This window comes from Sceloporus undulatus, chromosome 4 (assembly GCF_019175285.1).
Source record: "Sceloporus undulatus isolate JIND9_A2432 ecotype Alabama chromosome 4, SceUnd_v1.1, whole genome shotgun sequence".
NCBI classification, from domain to species: domain Eukaryota; kingdom Metazoa; phylum Chordata; class Lepidosauria; order Squamata; family Phrynosomatidae; genus Sceloporus; species Sceloporus undulatus.
This window is the reverse complement of record NC_056525.1, coordinates 74,265,403-74,288,307: the sequence shown is the minus strand read 5'-3', so window position 1 is coordinate 74,288,307 and position 22,905 is coordinate 74,265,403. Positions and strand designations below refer to the sequence as shown.

At 39.6% G+C, this 22,905-nt stretch overlaps 1 protein-coding gene across 2 annotated transcripts; it reads right to left on the bottom strand.

Annotated features, from left to right (window-relative positions):
• Window positions 1–2,719: 2,719 nt before the first annotated feature.
• PRDX1 (peroxiredoxin 1) lies at window positions 2,720–15,269 on the bottom strand. Of its 2 annotated transcripts, none has more exons than XM_042465397.1 (6): window positions 15,138–15,269; window positions 11,681–11,797; window positions 8,077–8,230; window positions 7,244–7,366; window positions 5,698–5,828; window positions 2,720–3,189 (listed from the first exon to the last, which is right to left on the bottom strand). In XM_042465397.1, exons 2-6 carry the CDS (start codon window positions 11,784–11,786, stop codon window positions 3,104–3,106), a joined length of 600 nt encoding a protein of 199 aa, XP_042321331.1. In that variant the 5' UTR covers window positions 11,787–11,797; window positions 15,138–15,269; the 3' UTR covers window positions 2,720–3,103. The 2 variants fall into 2 exon arrangements, with proteins under 2 accessions (XP_042321331.1, XP_042321332.1); XM_042465398.1 differs by having other exon boundaries at window positions 11,681–11,800; window positions 15,159–15,197.
• Between the last annotated feature and the right edge of the window lie 7,636 nt (window positions 15,270–22,905).

Genomic DNA, 22,905 nt, shown 5'->3' with positions numbered 1-22,905 from the left:
TGCAACAGTTGGAGCTTGGTTCACATAAAAATTAAATTATGGAAGTGTTTCTCTTGTTGCTTTTCTGTTTGTTGTGCAGCTGTTCAAAAGAAGCATATCTCTTTCCATGACAAAAGCCCATTCATCAGATACAAAGTGCTGCCCTTTTGCAGTGCTGTCTGTGGCACACTGGCATACGAAAACAAGACAAATGTTTGAATTTCCCAGAGGTTAAAGAAATATGCAGGATTTTTTTTTAGGCAGTCACTGGAGAACTTTTTGGTTAAAGTTTGGCTTCAAAAATTTTGCTGCTCTGTCACAGACGTTGATTTATATTTGCTTTGGATTGGAGAAAAGAATGCTGAATGTGATTTTGCATACATGACTGTATTTATTAAATTGAGTACCTTTTCCCAGTCAGGTATTTTGACTGCTGGGGATGCTCAAGGTTGTCATTGCTTGTCCAGAAATATTGGATGCAGGGAGATTTCAGATCTCCTCACCCATGTTTTCTTTGCTCTAAAAACTGTTTTTGCAATTACTAAACTTTCACTTTATTCTTTCTGTCCCATTTAAAAATGTCAGAGATTCTAGAGTTTTTTTAAATTATAAATGGTCTGATCTGTTTTGCACTTTTGTACAGATCATTTAGTAGGCCCGTACATCGTGATGAGAAATATGATGGTATAGACAACCATAACCTTAGCATATCTTTACACCTCAGGGTGTTGTCTAGTTCTTTGATAGCTGCCCTTCCTATTCCTAAACTCCCAATTTCTTGACTAAAGTCTCAATTCAGATCAATGATTGATCAAAGCTATGGGAATTCTTTACCTATTTAATGTTCTCTATTGTCTACACTGAATCTATGTAAATTCTTTATGGTCATTATTAACATTCTTAATGTTCAAAGGTAAGCCTTCCTTAGCACTTTCATTTTTGATTTTCCATAGTAATTGTTCCAAGTCTTTATTTTCTGCCAATATGGTGTCATCTGTGATGGTTGATATTCCTTTCTCTGATCTTCACTTCTTCCTACTCTCAGTCTAAACCTGCTCTACACTCAAATGTTCTTGTGTGCCTTCAATTAATTTCTGACTTACAGCAAGGCTATCATGGGGTTTTCTTGTCAAGTTTCTTCAGAGGGGAGTTTGCCATTGACATTTTCAGAGGCAGAGTGTGATTTGGCCAAGGTCCCCCAGTGAGTTTACACGGCGAACTCAGAATTCGAACTCTGGCCTCCACTGTCACAGTCCAACACTCAAACTACGCTGGCTCTCACATACACCTTCACAAAGCCAAAGGCACCATTTCTCTTTAGTCCAGAGAGCTTTTAAGAGGCAGCAAATGTTCTTTACCATTTTAATATGTCCCAATTTTTCCCTCATAAGGTGTTGTTTTTGTCTATGTAGAAAATGTGTACTCCTCCACAGATAGTACTAGGAGTCTCTCTGAAATAGGCCTGAATCCTATTGGTACACAAGTGAAGACCTATGGAATCAAGAGACTCTGCTTAAAACTTACAATTCAGCCACTCTACTCTTCTTGGGATTGCCAATAGAATTCTAGCCATATTTCTTAAATGAGTAAGGTTTTCCAACTATCAAATCTGTGTTTTGCTTTTGATAAAGCTGCAATTTGTCTTTGTTAGAACTGATGCATTCATCCTGATTTTACACCTACTGTACTGAAATACTAAAATGGTGCATAATATATATTCTATCACTGAGATGTTTATATCAAAATAGCTGGTGCACAATTTTGATAGTGTGTATAATTTTTGGAGAATTCATAATAAGTTACTTGAAAAAACTGTTAAGTCCCTTTGAGTTCAACAGGATTTAACTCCTAGCAAGTAGGGTGCCAGCATGGTGTAGTGGTTTCCTGAGATACAGGAAATGTGACCAGTGCTTCAATGGCAACTTTAAGAGACTAATATTACAAAAAGGAAGAAAGAGATTATTAAAAGCACATACTCAAAACTACTACAGCAAAAATTTAAATCTGAGTCTCTTCCTCTCATCACTCTACTACTGTTAAGAAAAATTACAAGTTACTAATGCAGTTAATACATCTCTGACTTGACTGCAAAGGTGTTGTCTGATACTATAATGCCCAAAAGTAGCACTGTAAATTTATCAAGGATCTTTCCCTAATGGTAGGTAGCAGTAACACTGTCATTTAAAAAGTGGTGTAACATTTTCAGATTCTGAACAAGTCAGCAGTTTTCACATGCAAAATTTCCCCTCTGTCCCTCAGAAGGAAAGGTTGATCCTTGTCCCCACTTGCTGTTCTATGAAAACTTAGTGTAAATTAGAATGCTCTTTGTCATTTAAGTCCATTATTACACAGAGGAGACTCAACAAGGATGGATAAGATCAGAAACAGTACAGATAAGAGAGTTAACTGAGGCTATGCAAAAACTAAAGCTGAGACTCATGTTTCATGTGCTTAGCTACATTCACGGTGTGTTGCTTTAAAAGTGGGGACATTTCTTATAAAACCAGGAAAGTGAAGCAACGTGATCAGCCACATATCAACAAAAATGGACATAAAGCTTCTAGTCATTTATGTATCAATATTTTGAAATGGAACCCACCATACCTGTCTTGAAAAGACATGGTCTTCCCCCACCCCTTCTACCTAAGTATTCTGTTACTAGTATCATTTCAGAAGGGCTGTTGCATCTGTTTTCCATTTTGAGAATACTCAATAAATTTGACACAAATAATTTTTTTTTTGCACAAATTTAATAACAGTACAAAAAACAGAAATCCACTTGTTCTACATGCATGACTGAGTCAGTCACGTAAATGATACTGGTCCTTAGTTATTCAAGTGAGCACAAGTAGTCCTCTACCCTGGTTGAGATAATTAGGACGTATAATTGATCAATAGTTTTAGCTATCACTAATAGCCTTCAATTCATAATCCAGTTACTCTAAAAACCATACTCTAAAAACCAGTCAGCTGGACTGATCTAGAATAAATGGCTTATGAATTGCACCCATAAGTCAATTAGCTCACAATATGGTAGCCCTTTAAATAAGAAAAGGGTAAAAAGACAGTTATGCTTTCAATATCGTTACAGAAAATATCTTGCATAAAACATGACACACAACATTTATTTCTGCTTGGAGAAGTACTCTTTACTCTGCTTGACATCAGGCTTAATTGTGTCAGCACCAGGTTGCCAGCCAGCAGGACACACTGAAGAGAAAACAACATTAAGTTTTAGTTACATAGGAGTGCAGGTTAAATAAGAGCATGTGAAAATTATTTTCTACAAGGTGATTTGGATCTGCACATAGTTATTCCATCTGTTCGACTACAGGCTGGGAAGCTATTCAGTTACAACATTTCTAGAATACTAGATGGCCTAGTGTTATTTCAGTACAGTATCTTTTTTTGTGCCTGGATTGCCTGCAGAAAGAAAACACTATCAAGCAGGAACCATATGAAAAACAAAGAAAAGAGCAGACTATCACGTGCACTAAATAAGTAAATGCAAGAAAGGTTTGGGAGAAAGCACAGCCATAATGGCACAGTAGTGATGGCAAATGATGACTAGGCAAGAACAAATGGGAGTACAAGAAGCAAAAAGAATATGCACTAAAGCTGCTTGGTATAAAAGCCATTCCTCTTTACTCCATGTTCAGTAGGCTTTGTGATAGTATTTATGTGACTAAATTGTTCAAGCAGTAATTCGTAGGTACCTGTAGAATGGAAGATAAGGTCACCAGAGGACAAAAACACACTGCAGAAATCATCCAGTTTGAGACAGCTTTAACTGCTCTGGCTCAATTCTGAGAACTGTAGTTTTGTGAGACATTTTGCCTTCTTTGTCAGAGCACTGTGACAAACTACAGGTCCCAAGATTTACTAGTACTGAGCCAGGGCAGTTAAAGCCACCTCAAAGTGGATGATTTCTGCAGTGTGGTTTGGACCATAGTTACACATGGGACAAAGATTTTTCTCCCAAGAAGATCTCCCTAGTCTCCCAAGGAAAAACTGAGGTCTCCAATCCCAATCCCTGACTTGTGTGAAAAACAAAAGAGCCTGGTGTCTGAAAACTGTTTTCTCCCTCTGTCAAATAACAACCTTCTAGCACCACTATTCTTTCATTAGGAGTATAAGCTCAGTTCTAATAGTGAAGCAGCCATTCATGGCAGATGCTCTTGCCAACAGGGTGACAGCAACACCACCACTGCACTGCTTCATTGTACCAATGGTTAAAGAGATGTCCAGTATTCTCAATAACTTCACCCTTCTCTTGGGGATACTCTGCCATGATTGACCATTTAGTCCAGGGATGCCTAAATATGACCAAAGCTAGCTATCTCTGAAGTGCAGCTCTCATCAGCTGTAACCAGCTTAAGAAATGGTGAAGGTTGTTGGGAGCTGAAGTCTAAAACCATCTAGACAGACATGTTTTGCCCATCCCTGGTTTCAATCTATGTTCTACTAGACCCGTGATGGCGAAGCCGTGCCACGCGTGCCACGCGTGCCACGCGGCGCAGTTTCGCCAAGCACGGGGGGCGAGGGAGAAGGCGGAACAGGCGCGCGCCCATTCCGCCTCCTCCCTACCATTTTTGGGCCTCGGGAAGCCAGAAAATGGCGCCTGGGAGGAGGAGACAGAGGCGCGTACGCGTCTGCCTCCTCCTCCCAGCCCTCTTCCCTCCCGGCTTCCCTTCGCTCCGCACAAAATGGCTCCATGGAGCCTTTTCGCACGGAGCGAAGGCCGAGGAGGAGGCGGCTGGGACGCGTATCCAGCCGTCTCCTCCTCCTCCCGGCTTGCCTTCGCTCGCCGGGGAAGGGCTCTGTGGAGCCCTTTCCCGGTGAGCGAAGGAAGGGTGAGGGCCCTTTTGCCGGCCTCTGATGGCCCCAGGAGGGACCCTCAGGGGCCGGCGAATGCCAGAGGAGGAGCCAGAGGCTCCCTCCTTCTGAAAAAGGGGCGGGAGCCCTGCCCTGGCACCCAGCCCCCATCCTGGGGGTAGAAGCCCCGCCCCCGGCACACGACCTTAAAAAGGTTCACCATCACTGTACTAGACAAATGCCTATCATTATGACTGGGAGTGAAGATGGTAGAAAAAGACCTAATATTGCAGGAAGGCCTTAAAAAGCACAGTATAAAGCCACACTAGACGTACCAAGAATCAAAGAGGAAGAATGAATCACCAATAGGAGTGTTATGGCTTTCCCTCAAGACTGCACTCCTCTTTCTTTGCACAGAACTAAATAGCAGCCACTTTAGGAAAAATGTAATGAAAATTAACAACAACATGCTACAATAACCCAGGATCCTGTTGACCTGGGGATTACATTTAGCTTCTTTCCTCCAAGACTCTGAAGTTAATCTGGTGGAAGAAATGTTGTTCTGCTGCCACCTGCCATACTATTTGCTTCTTTCTTAAATTTGTGCACAGAAACTAAAATGGGTCACTGGGAATGAAACTTACTTCTGAAAACTGCTGAGTCTTTTTGGACCTTTTTTTAGTTGCTAAGGCACAATGAAGATGATGCTCAGGAATGCTTTTTGTCTTTGTCTATTGTAAAGTGTTCTAAGTTTACATATGTAAGCATTTTAAACATTTCTATAATGCACAGACTTTCCTATTTTGTAGACAAAAGATACTACAACTCTACTTAGAATTAATTGAAATCTTTCTTTTTAGGAAAGCTTCTTTAATATAAGTCAGACAACTATAAAAATCTTACCTTCTCCATATTTGTCTGTAAACTGAAAAGCTTGAACTAGCCGGAGTGTTTCATCAACAGAGCGGCCAACAGGTAGATCATTGATTGTGATCTGGCGCAAAATTCCCTTCTCGTCTATTATAAAAAGGCCCCTTAAACAGAAAGAACACTAGTCACAAACAAGACCTATGCTAGCAGAACATGTATTTGCTACTAGAAAATTTCTGAATATAGCACCAAGGAGAATAAGAAATGTAAAGCCTCCTGTCATGTGTCTTCTCTACAACTCATCCCTTAGATTGCTCTTTTTGAATATTACAACATTCTGAAGGACAGAGATTAAGCTTCAACTGGTATCAGAAGTATAGATCTTCCAAGAAATTTGTTGTTTAATATGACAATTTGGAATACAAATCAGAATGACTTCAAGGGGAAGTGAACATGACCCCAAATTAAATGTTTAAATGTTTCTGTAATATTTCCACATGTTCAAAGTGCTTGGCATATATTGTAAAGGTATACAAACTACATCAATGCTATTAAGTCAATATTATCATCTGCCATATTTTACAAGTGTATGAAGCTGACAAGAGTAGTATATTTAAGGTGACCTAGCAAGTTCATAGCAGAGGTGAGATCTACACTAGGACTTCCTGATTCATAGCTCAGTCTCTTGGCCACTGCAGCATACTGGCTCAACAAGTTTTTCTACTAGAAGTAAGGGGTGGGGGGGATTCCAGTCATCTCATAACTTGCAAAGCAAAATAAAAAGACCTTTTGTTCACCAACAGACCTAACACAGAAAATTAAGTTTAAAGCAGGGTCCATCTTGTATGAGAACTAACAGAGCCTTTGGCTAATGCAAACCTTTATAAAGTCATTAATTGATTTGTCCAATACCATGTCCACTGGTATCCTCTTGAACCCTTGGCTATATCTCTTTCAACTCAAATATTAATAATACCTTTGAAAAGATGCCAGAAACAGATTGACTTAGTATGTCCACACCTTACCTTCCCCTCTCCCCACTAGAGAGTAGACATAAGGATGAAAGCACTGCCTCCTTAATAATAATAATAATTTGTTTTATTTATATACCGCTATTCCAAAGATCATAGCGGTGAAAAGCAAGTAAGCTAATTTGCCCCCAACAGTCTGGGTACTCATTTTAGCGACCTCGGAAGGATGCAAGCCTGAGTCGAGCTTGGGCCCTTTTGCTGGTCTTGAACTCGCAACCTTGTGGTTTTGAGTGAATGGCTGCAGTACAGGCATTTAACCACTGCGCCACCAGGGCTCCATTAACTTCCTTGCGGAAGTTAACAGGGAAACAGGAATAAATGTCAGAGTTCAACTTCTAAAAATCCAGAAAAAGACTGTGGAGAAACTGAAAAAGTTATTCCTGCTCTGAAACATATTAAAGTAATTCCCCTCTGAATTTTCCAAGGCCTCCGTGTCTAGAAACCCAACTCATATTCCTTTGCTATTTTCTATGGGCTGCTTCTTAGAAGTGAAAATCAGAATATAAACATGCAGAACATTTGGGAATGTGCAGCAGTAGTAACCTTACCTGTAAGAAATGCCTTCATCTTCTTTGAGTACCCCAAACTCTTTTGCAATTGCACGGTTTGTGTCAGACATCAAGGGAATGCGCATGCTACCTAATCCGCCCTGCTTTTTAGGTGTGTTAATCCTGAAAACATGGAAACACACTTTAGAAAATACCACAGTATTTTTAGACTCCAAGCAAAAGTTACAGGGCCATTTTGGAACATCCTTGTTCCTGCTTCAACTGCAGTAAAAACTGTATTAAGTCATTATTTCTTCACCCCAGAAGAAAGCAATGGCAAATTTATACCCAACTCATCAGCCACAAAGACTCTCAGAGTGGCTTACAGATTGTTAATTTGTCAGTTCCCTGCCCTTAGCCTTACAATCTAAAAAAAAAAGATAAGTCACAAAAGAAGAAGGGAAAGGGATCATGTCCAGCAGATACTGCCAGTTTTTTTCTTTCTCCGAGGCCATGGTGTTAGCAGTTAAGATGGAGGGAGCTGCCTCTGGGACTAAGCATAGTGGAGCTGTGCCTGCCTCTTCTTCTCTTCCTCCAAGGCCAGATGGAGAGAGGGGCTTTTCATCTGCTTCTGTGGCTAGACATGGTAGAGTTCTTGGACCTACAGTAATCCAAGCCCATACAAAAGTGCCCTGTCCAACCATCTCTTAAGAGTTGAGTGTCTGCTTCTAGGAAAAGTGAGACAGCCAAGGAATTTTGTTGTTGTACTGCCTGCTCAGCTCTCTGCCCACACTGGTATGAGTTTTACTTTCCAAAACTAGATTATTTGGGTGGTGAGGATTCCAGCATCCACATCTATGGCCCTGCATTATAAGTAGCTAAGGAGTTCTTACCAGGCAAGATGGCAGAAGTGAGAGTCAACAGAAGCACCAATCACTTCACAGTTGATCTTCCTAAATTCTTCAGACCTTTCACTGAATGCAATGATTTCAGTTGGGCACACAAAGGTGAAGTCAAGTGGATAGAAAAAGAGGACAACATATTTCCCTGAAAGGAAAAGAAACAGAGACAGGATCGTTTAGGAGCGCTTTAGTTATGTATTCCATGGCAGCAGGTTGGACTAGTTGACCCTTGTGGTCTGCTCTAAGATTCTATAGCTCTTGTAAGAAAAAAAAAATGAAAATTTTCACAGCCAAATTAAACTGAGCTCAACAAAATGTTGCAAGCCACAGATCCCTGAATCTTAACGTTAATGGCACCTGTTTTATGTTTTCTTGCCTCTGTTCAATCCCCAATCAGATGAAATGACTAGTACAAATCTAGTTCACTCTCCATAATCAGATGAAATGACTAGTATAAATCATCATAATGATCACTCACTGCCAAAATGGCAAAAGTGGCAATTAGGGTTTCTACTTAAGCCAGGGATGGTAACTATGTGGCCTAACATATGTTGTTGAATTGAAACTCCTAGCAAAGAGTTTGAGGTAAGGATTTAAAATTTACTTTATGTATGAATGTAAAGAAAACCTTATTAAAATGATACATAGGTGGTATCTACCCCCATCAAGAATAGCAAAAATGCATAAAAAGAAAGATGACTTATGCTGGAGATTTCAGAAGCAACCTGGCACTTTCTATCACATGTGGTGGACTTGTCCAAAAAATTAAAAAATATTGAAGGACATACACAAAATAATTCAAGAAATATATCAAATAAAAATAAAAATTGAATCTGAAATGTGTTTGTTAAATATGATAGAGGATGACAGTGTGAGAAAATATTTGAAGCAAATATACTTAATAACTACGGCAAGGATGACGATAGCAAGGTATTGGAAAGAAGGAAATGCACCTGATATTGATGTCTGATTAGTCAAAGCGTTAGATATTGTTGAAATGGACAAATTAACAACTTATATGAGAGATGATGATATAAATGAGGACCGAACTTGGGAACCGTTATATAAGTTCTGTAAAAAGAGATGGCTGGAACTGAACAGTTAATAATGGTTGTGTCTTCTTCAGTCTAACTAGTAATTTGTAATGTAACTGAAATATATAAGATTAAAACATATTCATGTTACATATAAAGTTAAGAAAAACAAAAATAAGATATTGTAATATTACATACTCTTTTATGTAAGATAAACATTATATATGATGGTAGATAAGGTTGGAAAGTAGGAAAAGAAAGGAGGGAAAACGAAGGGTATCTGTATGTATATTGTAATTAGAACTGAATTGATCCTAGGAGGAAGGGGAGGGGTGGGAGAGGAATTACTTTTTTATATTCTAAACTGTGACAAGATTCTAAAAATATGATTTATTTCTGTATTATGTGTTCTTTTTTTTTAAATATCAATAAAGAATTTTTTTAAAAAAGAAACACCTAGCATTCCTTACTACTGGCCAAGGCTGGTAGTATCTGTAGTGCTGCACAGTTCACTCCACCAGCTTCAGTAATAGGACAGCTTCTTTCAACTGTCAGTAATATTTGTAACTGGGTGTTTCCTGAGTATCTGTGAGACACTTATGTTAACTTCTGTCTTACACACGTTAACCTAAGCACTAAGGCAGCTAATTCAGGTACAGTAGCAGGTTGTTTCCAGATTCAGTTCACGGTGATTGTTTTGAGTATTGCTGTAGTACTAGGATTTTCTTAAACATGGTTTCTTAACCAATGGTCATCAAGATGTTTGGGACTACACCTTCCAGAAGCCCTACCCACCATAGTCAATAAAAAGGGAGTCTGAGTGTCAAAGCCCTACCTACATCAGGATGGTTAATCTCTTGTACATTGTTGTCTATCTACTGGTTCCATTAAAAAGGCTCTTTCAGCCATCTGGGTCTACACATAGCAATACATAGAGTGTGAAACTTCATAGTTGGGGAAATAATTCTGATGCACTTCAGTCATAGCCTTAAGATTTTTCCCCCTAAAAGCAACTTCATTAAACTTGTGACTCCTTGATTCCCCCCACCCCCCCAGACCTTGCATTCGCTCTACATTTAAAATGACAGAACTAAAAAAAAAGGAGATGTTATTGTTTTTGTACAGTACTATTAACCACAATTGATACTTTTTTATTAAAAGTAGGCGAGAAATCTGGGATAGATTTTTATATACACACACAATTTAGTACTAGAGCTTTTAGTTGTAACCTATGCTTTAACAAAAATCGGGACAGAAATAAAAGTTTTATTATTTTTATTATTATTTTATGGACCATCTGTATTATTTGCATCCTAGAATATCTCCCCGGAATCCATATTATTAACTCTGAGTTCCTCTGAGAAATTCAGTATTGAAATTCCGAGAGTTCAGACCATATCTTACTGCTGTGAATTTCAGCTGGATGTAGAAATGGGAAGAAGCCTACCATATGTTCCTTATTCAGCCCATTAAAACTGCCTCAGAGCAATAATAGGGAGGCTGATGTTTTGTACTGGAATTTGTGATGAGAATGAAAGAGAATATCGTAACAAGGAGACAGACATTAACAACCACTAAGACCATTCCCAATGGGATACAGTATTGGGAAGGTTGAAGTAGTGAAACAAACAAACATGAAAGTATAAGCAAGGGAGACAAAAGGACAAGTGTAAACAGGTCCTGAAAGAAAGATATCCTGCATCCCCCCTCTAGAATACTATAGCGCATAACATACTGGTTTTTTTACAGGTCAGTCATCTGATATACAGCAAAGACCATAATTTTGCCTATTAGAGACTGTACTTATAAACCTTTTTTCTGAGACTGTGGGGCAACCTGCCAGAAGAGATTCAACAGCTGAATATGCTGTCTGAATTTAAAATAGCATTAAAGGCAAATCTCTTCTGGTAGGCCTGTACAGATGGTTTTTACATTGTGAATTTTCAATTATGAATTTTTAAATGCAGATTGTTTTAATAGGTATGCATTTTATTTAGTCTTTTAAACTGGTCTGTTTTTAACTGATGTTGGTTTTTAACTGTTCATCTGTTGTTGTTCCCTGCCTTGATCTATGGGAGAGAGGCAAGAAATAAATATTATCAGAATCAGTAGAATTCAAAGACATAGCCATGTTAGTCTGAAGAATCAGTATGCAGAGATTTTGGAGCACCTTTGAGACTAACTGAAACTTCTTTCTTTCAGTTAGTCTAAAACGTGATACAAAATCTCTCTACATATTATTATCAATATCATCATCTTGAGTACATAATACAGGGTGATTTAAAAAGAATGGTGCAAAAGTAAAGCTGTTCTTATTCAGCTTTACAACCTTCTTTTTTAAAAAAACCTGTATACATTTTAGGAACCTAAAGATCTGTTTTCCTGTAGATCTGTTCTCTCATCTTGAACACAGAATGTACATTTCAGGAACAAAGAAGTTTCTGTGTGTACTTGAAGATGCTAGAAATTAGAATACACATTTTACAGACAAGTGTTATTTTTACATTGTTACGCACACATCCATCTCATGCCACAAAACCTGCATGCTTTATTTGACTTACCTTTGTAGTCAGAGAGTTTGATATCTTTGAATTGCCCATCAGGCATTACTGCTGTGGCCTGGAAGTCTGGGGCGGGTCTCCCAATGTAGGCATTTCCTGACGACATTCTGACAGAAGCTTAAGAAAGTTGCAGCTCGTTAGGCTCTGTGACGTCAAGCACATCTCGCCCAGCCCAGCCCAGCCCAGCGCCACCCAGGAAATGTTCTGCACTCATTCTGCTGGCACTGAAAAGGTCATTCAGAATGTGCCAGAATGATCAACTGCTGCAAGTTTGTTTCACAGAAGCTGTGGTTTTATGGCCTCACTGCTTTGAGATAAAAATATATTGTTTAAATTGTCGTATACAGTTTAACAATCATGATAGCTACTACAATATTTAGAGTGACTGGAGGCAAACTTTCAATATACTGTACGTGTAAGTACTTTAAGAGAGCCAAGCATGGTGTAGTGGTTTGAGTGTTGGAATAAGACTCTGGAGGTCATGTTTCCATTCCCTGCTCAGCCAAGAAACCCAATGAGTGACCTTGGGCAGGTCACACACTCTCAGCCCCAGAAAACCCTGGGATGGGGTCCCCTTAGGGTCACCATAAGTCAGAAACGACTCGAAAGCATAGAGCAACAACATATTTTAAATATCATTGGTGGGAGCCCAGAATGGCATTACTTGACAAGTGGATGGTAAGTAAACTGAATCCTCTAAGCATACTTTTGCAGAGTATTTATAGTATAAAACTTCCTTGAGAGGTACAGAAGGAACAAACAAGCTGCATTTTAATCCTTTGTCTTCTACAGTACTGAAAGCACAGCCCCCCCCCAGCCCTCCTCCCAAAACTGCCTCTTTAAAAGCAAAAATAAATGCTTCCATTCATAGTTTGGAGTTCCTCATCCACTACAACCTTGCTGCTTTAGGTATCCAGACTTAAAACACATGCTTCAAGTTCCAACTACAGCTGAAAAAATCATAGCTTAGCACACCTTGTTTAAAACACTTAACAGGAAGCCAACAGTTTAAGACATATTTGGAGGCCTCAACAGTTCTGTTGTACTATCAGGTTGAACCAGTTTATAAGCCTCCCCTCTCCCAATTCCAAAGTGTACTTCTGATACGTTTCCATTTTGTTTTATTCCAAGACACTGGCAAAGAAATTGTTATGCGGACACAAGGAAGATCTCTAAAATTAAGAAACCCTTTATATAACCTTCCTGTGGATTTAATTCAGCAGTGTCTAAATCATGCACCTTGGCTCCAGTGCAACAACATTACAACTGCAACTCATGTAAGAGTTACTTGCATATTTAAAAGAGGTATGCAATATTTCAAACATTCCACACCCAACAAATAAACTACACAAACTGATTGAGCAAGAGTATCTTTCCATGAGCATATTGAGCATCAGCAAGTTTTGAAAGACAAAAAAATCCCAGACTATTTAAATAAGCCAGTCAAATACTACTACATACCCCAAAATAAGGATACCATAGAGAAGCCTAATCCAGTTTTGGATCCAGACTACTGTACACACATTGAATCCACAAGAGTTATCTAGGGCTTGACTCACCTTTTTAAAACTGACTGAATGGGTCTACATTATTTAGTTTGTAACATCTTGCCTGATGATGAAGCCCATGGAGCTTCGAAAGCTTGCAACAACTGTGCATTTCGGCTGGCCAATAAAGGTATCACTGATGGATTTGGGTTTACTCTAGTTGGGACTAACCAACAAAATACCAACCAAATTGTATGTAAGTATATATCCAGATGGGAGCCAGCGTGGTTAAGTGCTTTGAGTATTGGACTATGCTTCTGGAGAGCAGGGTTCAAATCCCTGCAAGGCAATGAAAGCCACTGGGTGACTCTGAACAAGTCTCACTCTCTCAGCCTCAGAGGAGGCAAGGGCAAACCCCTTCTGAAGAAACATGCCAAGAAAACCCCTCTGCATGGCCGTAAGTCAGAAAGGACTTGAAACCACACAGCATCAATGACAACATATTCTGATACAATGGCCTCTGAATTCTATTTATACCAGAAGATCCCTTGGTTACCAGTTCTGTAAGTGAATTCTGTACAATGGCAGCCAGCAGAGGACCATCTCAGCTTTAATTTTTCCATTAAGTAACTGTATGAAATGGAAACTTGGAAGAGGAAGCTTGTTCAATTAATCCCCATCACCCATCTCAGTCCGGCTTCTCCTTTAAGGCTGCATGCACACTGCAGAAATAATCCAGAGTGACACCACTTTAACTGGTCTGGCTCAAGGCTGTGGAATTCTGGGAATTGTAGTTTGTGTCAAACTGGATTATTTCTACAGTCTGGATACAACCATAGATCATACCTGTTTTAGCAGACTGCTGAGATCTCCAACAACTACAGTCTAGCGGATCTGGCAACAACCCACCTTCAGAAGGAAAATGTGACTCCTCCTGAAGTGCAATTGAGTTTAACAACCACAATCCCTGAATGCACTCAGCCTCTCCCCACCCTGCAGGCAACACTTCCCTGTTTCAGTGGCTTTAAGGAAGGGATGGCTCTTCCTCCTCTCTACTCCAGACAGTGTGGCATAGTGGTTTGAGCATTAGACTCTGGAGAGCAAGGTTTTGAATCCCTGCTCAGCCATGGAAACCCACTGGCTGACAACCTGACAAGTCACACTCTCTCAGCCTCAGAGGATGGCCATGGCAGACCCTCTTCTGATGAAATCTGCCAAGAAAACCCCAGGATAAGTCAGAAAGGGTTTGAAGACACACAGCCACAACTGCTCAAGGCAGAAGAACATGAGGCACAAGGAGACAAAGCAAGGCAAACCAAGTAGTCCTCTAAGCAGATCCGGACAAATTTTTCATCCACTCAGTAATGAATAATAAAATAAATAAATAATAAATAATTTTTTCACCCACTCAATAAATCGATAATAAAATAGTAAATTAATATGTTTTCATCCACCCAATAAATAATAAATAAATAATTTTTTTAATCCACTCAATACCTGGGGGAACATCCAGTACCAAGAAAGAGAGACCTCTCCTAGGAAAGGCAGACACGTGTCTGGTTCAAACAAGGAAACCCCCCTCTTTTGTGAGAATGTGCAGTCACGCAAAAGCAGGGGGGACCAGATGCCCCAACTGCAAAAAAGGAGGACAAGGGGAGGAGGTTGGATAAAAAATGGAGGGCATGCCCCAAGGAAAGACCTTAGGATAGATAATATAAATCCCTGCTTCTTAGTGCTGCTCAGAATGGAGGACTTTTGGGGATCCTCCCTGGGCAGGGGGGCTGAAGTGGAGGACGTGTCCGGGGGAAAAAGGAGGACCCTGCCAAATGAAATACACTGCAGAGGTTCAATTTCCTTTGTAAGAAGGGGATCACCATCCACCAATACTACCCTAAAAAACAAAAACCCATTCAAAAGATACTCTTAACACTAGCATCCTTGCAAGCAGACAGGCATCCAAGCCCCTTTACCTTCTTCTTCTTCTTCTTCTTCTTCTTCTTCTTCTTCAGCAACAAAGCAGAGATGCACCTCCTTCCAACCCCAGGATGCTTCTGCCTGGCAGTGCGTTCCAGCCTCTGCTTTTATAGCTGGAAGGCTCTCGCGAGAGAGAACCACGTCCAGCAGAAGAAGAACCCTTCCGTTGGTTCCTCCTCCTCCTCCTTCCTCCAGGGTTCTTAGCAGCAGCAGCAGCAGAGAGGGAGGATGCAGCGCCAGCATGACTTTGCAAATTGGGGGAATGTTTTGATTCCTGCAACCAAGGATGGGAAACTGGGACCAGAAGCCTAGGGCCAGTGGGGGAAGGATGTATGCATGCATGGCTGATGTTGGCCATGCAAATGCCAGGGGGGGAGTTTTTAAGGAGGAAGGTGAGCCCACACCTGTGTCCACACTGGGGAAATAACCCGGTTTGATACCGTTTGGACTGCTCGAGTTCCATGCTATGTAGCTTGTTGTGGCACCAGGTCTCTCTTGACAGAGGAGGCTTAAATGGCTCACCAAAACTGCAGATCCCATCATTCCGTAGCATGGAGGTATGGCAGTTCAAGCGGTGTCAGACTGCATTAATTCTGCAGTGTAGATGCAAAGAGGCAAGGGCAAGAGTTTGTGAGCATGACCCAAAAGCTAGCCAGCCAACCAGCCAATATTATATTATGAAAATTATATAATATTATTTTATTATTATTATATTACATTATTATTATATTATATTATAAAATTATATTATCAGAGAAAAACATCAAAAGCCAGCCAGTCAGCCAATATTATATTATGAAGATATCAGATAAATGGTATATAAATGGGTCAGGTTGACTTCTTAGATGGCTTCCATGGTACAATATTATCAGATTAAAGTCTGAAACACTTCTTTAGAACCTGCCCTTTCACACTTTCCAGGAATCTCTACAACGTAGACTATTACCTGTCGTAATGATAGGTAAGCCATAAAACTATTTTCCAACTCCCTTCTCAGGACACTTCACACACACACACACACACACACACATATATATATATATGCATAAAGTGGTAATGTTATTTGATGTTCAAGATGGCCATAGATGTCATACAAGAAACTACAGTTCCCAGAATTCCATAGCATGGAGTGATGGCAGTTCAAGCGGTGTCAAACTGGGTTATTTCCCCAGTGTGGATGCACTGTGAGATGGGAGGCAAGGAAGTCTTTTTTTTAAAATAGCTACTGTGGTTGCTTTCATCTCATGATTAATGCTGCCAATTATAAGGCATTACTCTTATCCGTTACTAAGGGACAGGAAAAGTGTTTGTAAAACTTTGCACATGGAAATGTTGTGCACCCGATCTGGATCAAAAGGGAAAGTGCCAAGTCATGAGGAGCTGGGAGTTTCTTGCTGGAAAAGCAAACTCGCATGTGTGAGTTTTGTGTGTGTGTGGGGGGGTTACAATAGCATTCAAAATGTTGATGCTTTTATTGAGCCAAAATGCACAAAATACATGTTGCAAGCTTTCACTGGGTTCTTCTTTGGGCAAAGGTGTTAAAAATCATACAGGAGAGAACAAAATTTAGGAGGATATTAGTCCCAAGCCTGCCTTTTGTCAAGATATGGATGTTCTGCAGTTCAGGTGGTATTGGAGGGACATTTGTGCAGGCAAGATCCTTCTCTTTATGGTACCCCAGGACATAATATTTAAATTTAATTAACAAGATGAAAAGAGATGTTCCTCTTAAGAGTCAAGTTGCCTCCATCTTAGTATTCACACAATTAAGTACCACCATTTTTGTTCCAGTACTTTTGAAGATGGACTGCAGAAGGAATGGTGAGTGAGGGTAGATGAAAATCACTCAATTTCTGTCTAAAATGCAGTTGGCCCTCAATATCCGTGGATTTTTTTATCCACAGATTCAACCATCCACTGCTTGAAAATATTAAGAAAAAAATATATAAATACAAATAAGCACACCTTGATTTTGCCATTTTATATTGTAAAAACCATTTTACTATGCCATTGTATTTAATGGGACTTGAGCATCCACAGATTTTGGTATCCACAGGGAGTCCTGGAACCAAACTCCAGTGGATTCCAAGGGTCCACTGTATTTCCTCTCTTCAACTGTTGGCCAGTTGTTGTTTTTTGTGTTTCAGCCAACTGTGATTTATGGGGACCCTATCACAGTAAACTTCACCAAACAATTAGTATTATTAATTCCCTGATTCCATCTTGCCTCTTTAGTTTTCACTATATACATGTATAATGTCACAGATTCTGCTCAGTTGGGGCTGCCCAGTATAGAAAATTCTTAGAGAGAACTCATAATCGCTTGCATCCAAAAAAAGCATGAACCCAAGAATTATCCTTTCTCTCATCCAAGCTTAATGGGGCTCACTGCCAAGAGAAAAAGAGATACGATATCTGGTCCTCCTCATTAAAGATAATGAGAAAAGGGAACTGGGCAGCAGTCCACTGCTGGTACTACAAATCTTGTGTAAGCAAAGACATCATTATTGCAACATGTATTTTGTGCATTTTGGCTGTCCCAATAAATGTACCATTGTTTTGTGGATTTTGGATGTTATGTACTTTGAAATATGGCCAACATGGTTACCCCTGGATGTAAGGATACCACATTTTAGCCCGCAACAAGGGAATCCTAAAGAGGGAGCCAATGGACTGGGACTTTACTGGGTCTTTGAGGTTTCCAACCAAGATAAATCTTTTTTTTTTTCAAAATTGGGACTGCATTTGCATGTTTTACCAACAACATCTAAGTGTTTTCCTAATTAAAAAGCATGGAGAATTGTTGAGAAATTAAATGTTCTCTGCCTAAGAATGGGGCTTCTGGCCTCAAAAAGGAGACATACTGGCCCTCAAAGGAAATATCTTTTTGTCTTGCTAATGGATTTTATTTCCTGGACTTTAAGATGCTTTGTCTCCCAGTACCCACATGGCTAGAAGGAGTAGTAGCCTGCCTGCATGTATATCCATCCATATCATCAATCAATTAACCATCAGTTAATTAATAGATAACATGCTGACATCAAGGTTTCAGAGACACAGTCATTTGCGTAATGTATGAAAGTGTGCTCTGCTAGAATTGCTCTGTTTGTTGTTGTGTGCCTTCAAGTAATTTCCAACTGATGGTGAGCCTAAGGTGAATCTATCACAGGATTTTCTGCGGCTGAGAGTGTGTGACTTACCCAAGGTCACCCAGTGGGTTTCCCTGATCTCTACAGTCATAGTCCATATCCCAAAACATTAGGACATGTTGGCTCTCTACTGTATTAGAATACTGGTCCTTAACTTATACATATGCAAAATAATACAGTACAGTTTATTTTCCTTGTGCTATCTTCTGCCATCCTTAATTTTTTTTTTTAATCTCTACTACCATGCCATGAAATAGGAAAAGTGGTAGGGCTATCCTTTCTGCACTTACATGGAATATGTCACCACTTCAGGCATCAGATGCTGAGGTCTGGGATTTGTAAAACCATCTACATACATCATGTGGCCTTCCAGTTAGGCTGCTTACCCATAGCAATGGTGGAAAATCCTGTCTTGCCACCAGTGCAGAAGTAAGATTCAGCAGCTGGTGCGGTGGGTGTCTGTGAAAGGCAGTAAATAAGGATTCTTGTCCTTTGCCCTAGACAGGAAAATATCTTAAGTCAGTTGTGGAAGATTTCCCAAATTTTATATGAACAGCTTCAACAGTGTTTGAATAGTGCTTCAAGTTGTGTTCCCCCTCCCCATATGTAAACTCCCCATTGGGACTGTAAATTATGTATTCAGGTGTTACAACACAACCATTCTGCAGATTCATGACCTTATCTTCTACTCAGGATAAAGTTGCAGAGTGAGACCAAGCCTCAGGGCTTGAACAGTATGATAGGGAGGAGCAATGAAGAATGCAGCAAGGTGTCCATGGCTTATTAGAATGGGCAAATGTTTAGCATCTCATTTTAACCTGCTCTTGCCAGGATAGTGGGAGGATCTCCATGCAGTGCTTCTATATGAAATCCTGTGACAACCATCCCAGAGAAACAGTCAGTAAACTGGTTCTACACTAGCAATTCCCCCAACATACTGCTGTCTTGCTGTCCCCATGTTTTGGACTTCAGCTCCCATCAGTCCCACTAAAACGCTCAGTTTAGGGATTTTGGAAGAAGCAGTCCAACAAATCTAGAGGGCATCAGATTAATAAAGGCTGTTATACACATACATATTGTGATGCCTTGTTCTTCTTCGCATGCTCAAACAAAAATATTTGTAAGAGCAGAACTATATGGGATTTACATCTCAGTAAACATGCTTAGGTTTACCCTTTAAGGCCTCTGTTGCTGTTGTGTGCCTTCAAGGCATATCTGACTTAAAAGTAAACCTATTATGGGTTTTTCATGGCAGGTTTCTTCAGAGAGAGTTTGCCATTGCCATCATCTGAGGCTGACAGGGTGTGATTGACCAAATTTCATACCTAATCATGTAAAATAGGAAAAGATTTTTGTTTGTCCTGACAATCAGTCTCATTGGGTGACACAGAATTATGGTATGAAGAGTAAGAGGAAAAACAAAACTTCTTATCCACTTTTGACATACTTTGCATATTTTATTACATCTCCATCAGCCCCCATTTCTGGCCACAGACAGCCAAGTCAAAAGGCAGCAAACAGTGTAATATTTCCCCATGATCATTTTAATTGTATTGTATTGCTCCAAAGCATTATCTCTAATATTAGCTAACCAGAACTCTATACAGTTTTCCAAGTGTCACTGCACCATAAAGGCACATTACGTTACTGGCAGCTTAATTTAAAAAAAAAAGTGCTCACAATCTCTCGAATAAAATTTGGAGTATTCTCAGTCCATTATGATAAAAAAAACAATTATTTGCAACCAGTTTAGATGCCATCAGAATATATATATATATATATATATATGAACTTCCATTACTGGGAGAGCAGTTGTCAGTTGGAATTTGAATACTGGCAAGTGTTCTGTATTGTGTTTGTTTGAGGCTTTTTATCTTCTTTGTTTTTTCTGTCACTGCATTTAGTCTGGATTTTCTTGTTATTGAGTAACTGCACCCTTGTTAAAAGTTGGAGGAAAAAAAAGGTAACTAGCAAGTGTTAAGGTGTAGTTTAGTTCAAGTCAAGGCTTTATGTCCAAAATGGGAGCTGCTAGAATCTTGTTTTGCGCATTAACTGTTGAATGCCAGTTTTATTTGTGCTTTTACTATATATGTGTGTGTGTATGGGGGGGGGTTGTATTTGTGTAACTGCAGTGGGAATTATGCTGCCCTCCAGATGTTCCCAGACTGTAACCCTAGCAGCCCAAGGCAGCATAGCTAATGCTGAGGAATTCTGGGATCTGCATCCCATAGCAGATGGGGGGCCTGTACCTATTAACTAATTTAATTTATATGCTGCTTTTCTCCCAGAGTGGGACCCAAGGTGGCTTCCAGAAATAGTAAATTAAAAACCGTTTATGATAAAATGTAAAAAATAACTGAATGCACTTCATAAAACACATTAAAATCATTTTAAAAGCAACCCAAAGTTTAAAAGATAAATAAAATATCTCCAATAAAAAGACCTCCCTTATACTGTACCTTAAAAGCCTGCCTAAATAGAAATATTTTGCCTGCCAGTGAGAGTAAAGCAGGGATGGACCAGCCAGGCCTCCTGAGGAAGGGAGTTCCAAAGTGCCACCATGAAGGCGTTCTCTCGTGTCCTCACCAATCCTGCCTGTGATGGTGGCAGGAATGAGACAAAACCTTTCCCTGAAAATCTCTGGCAGGTTCATATCTTTATTTATTTATTTATTTAAACATTTATTTGTTGTTGTGTGTCTTCAAGGTTTTTTTCGACTTATGGCAAGCCTAAGGCGAACCTATCCATGGGGTTTTCTTGGCAAGATTTGTTCAGAGGTTTGCTATTGCATTCCCTTGAGGCTGAGAGAGTGTGACTTGCCCAAAGTCACCCAGTCGGTTTCATGACCAAGCTGAGACTCAAACCCTGTTCTCCAGAGCTGTAGTCCCAACTCTCAAACCACTACCCCACACTGTCTCTCAGTATCCCGCTCTATAATCATAACATTTTGGGTGACTTACAATAAAATAAGTTAAAGCACTTTAAAATTTAAAACAATATAAATAATTTTAATGCTCTAAAAATATTTGTTGTTATTAACTGCCCTTGAGTTGATCTTGACCCATGGTGACCCTGTGGATGAGACATCTCCAAGACTCCCTATCCTCCACTGTTCTGCTTAGTTCCTGCAAATTCATATCCTTAATATATCAATCCATTCATCTAGCATGCAACCTTCCTCTCTTTCTACTTTGCTCCACCCTTCCTAGCATCATTTTTACCCCAATGAGTTGTGCCTTCTGTGTGTCCAAAGTACAACAGCCTCAGTTTTATCTTGGCTTCCAGGAAAATTTCTGTCTTGATCTGCTCTAGGACCCAGATTTTTAATTTTTAATTAAAAAAAACTTTTGTAATCAGTGTTTTAGTTCTATCTTTTAAAAATTATTGTAAGTTGCCTTGAATCCCACGTTGAGTGAAAAGCAGAATGTAAATCCCCTAAAACTTCGTAGTATCTAATTCTTGAATTATTTTTGTAATTTAATTGGTTTTGTAAAGGTACCAGTCAGGAGAAACAAACAAACTAAGTCCATGATCCAAGATGGCTTTTTATTTTGCATGCAAATGAACACAGGGGAATCATTTCTACCAAACTGTGCCCCCGGACAAAGTATAGAGCAGCCTTTTATACAGAAGACAGTGCTTAAGCTTCGGGCACCCTCCTTCTGAACTTTCAATAACCCAAATTAAAAAAGTGTGTTCTTAACATTTAATGAGGATGGAACTCTATGTCTTATCACCGAAGACTGATTTATCTCCCTCCCTGTCTGGGTCAGTTTGGCCTTGACTCTGCAGGTGCACTGTCATTGTGCCAAAACTCAGAAAGGGGAAGGTGGGCAGAGAAAGTAAGGTGGAGAAGGGGGGCAACCCAGCCAAAGGAAGAGCAGCGAGAGAGAGGGGGGTTTATCAAACCCTAACAGTTTTAGATTCATGGTGTGTGTATATATGTCTGTGTGTGTGTGTGTGTGTGTGTGTGTATAATTTTTATTTTTCTACTCTTCATAGTAATCGTTTCCTTCTACATATTTCCTGATAACTGTTAGCTCCTCATTCTCACACACTTCTAATAAGCATCAGCCCATATACTTATCCATTTTTCTTTTACTGCATGAATCTTTCAGTCAGATCTTAACAAAAGAACACAATATACAATCAAGACAATCATCACTTACAGTTAGACCAACAAAACATATAAACCACACCAGACACCTTTATATATACTGTACACATAAAACCAAGCTTCCTAGTATCTAACTCTTGAATTATTTTGTCATTTAATTGGTGTGTGTGTGAGATATATATATATATATATATATATATATATATATATATATATATAAAATTTATGATTTTATTTTTATTTTGGACCCTTCATATTCATCATTTCCTTCTACTTCTTCTTTCCTGACACTTCCTGATTCCCACACACTTCTAATAAGTATCAGCCCATGTTTTTATCCATTTGTCTTTTATTGCATGAATCTTTCAGACAGATCTTAACAAAGCAGCTTCAGTTCCACCCCAGAGCTTTGCAAAACGACAAGAAGCCTGCTGGCAATCACTGTATCTATTCTTTGACTGCTTCTCCTGCTGCTGCCACGTGGGCTGCAAAAGGAGG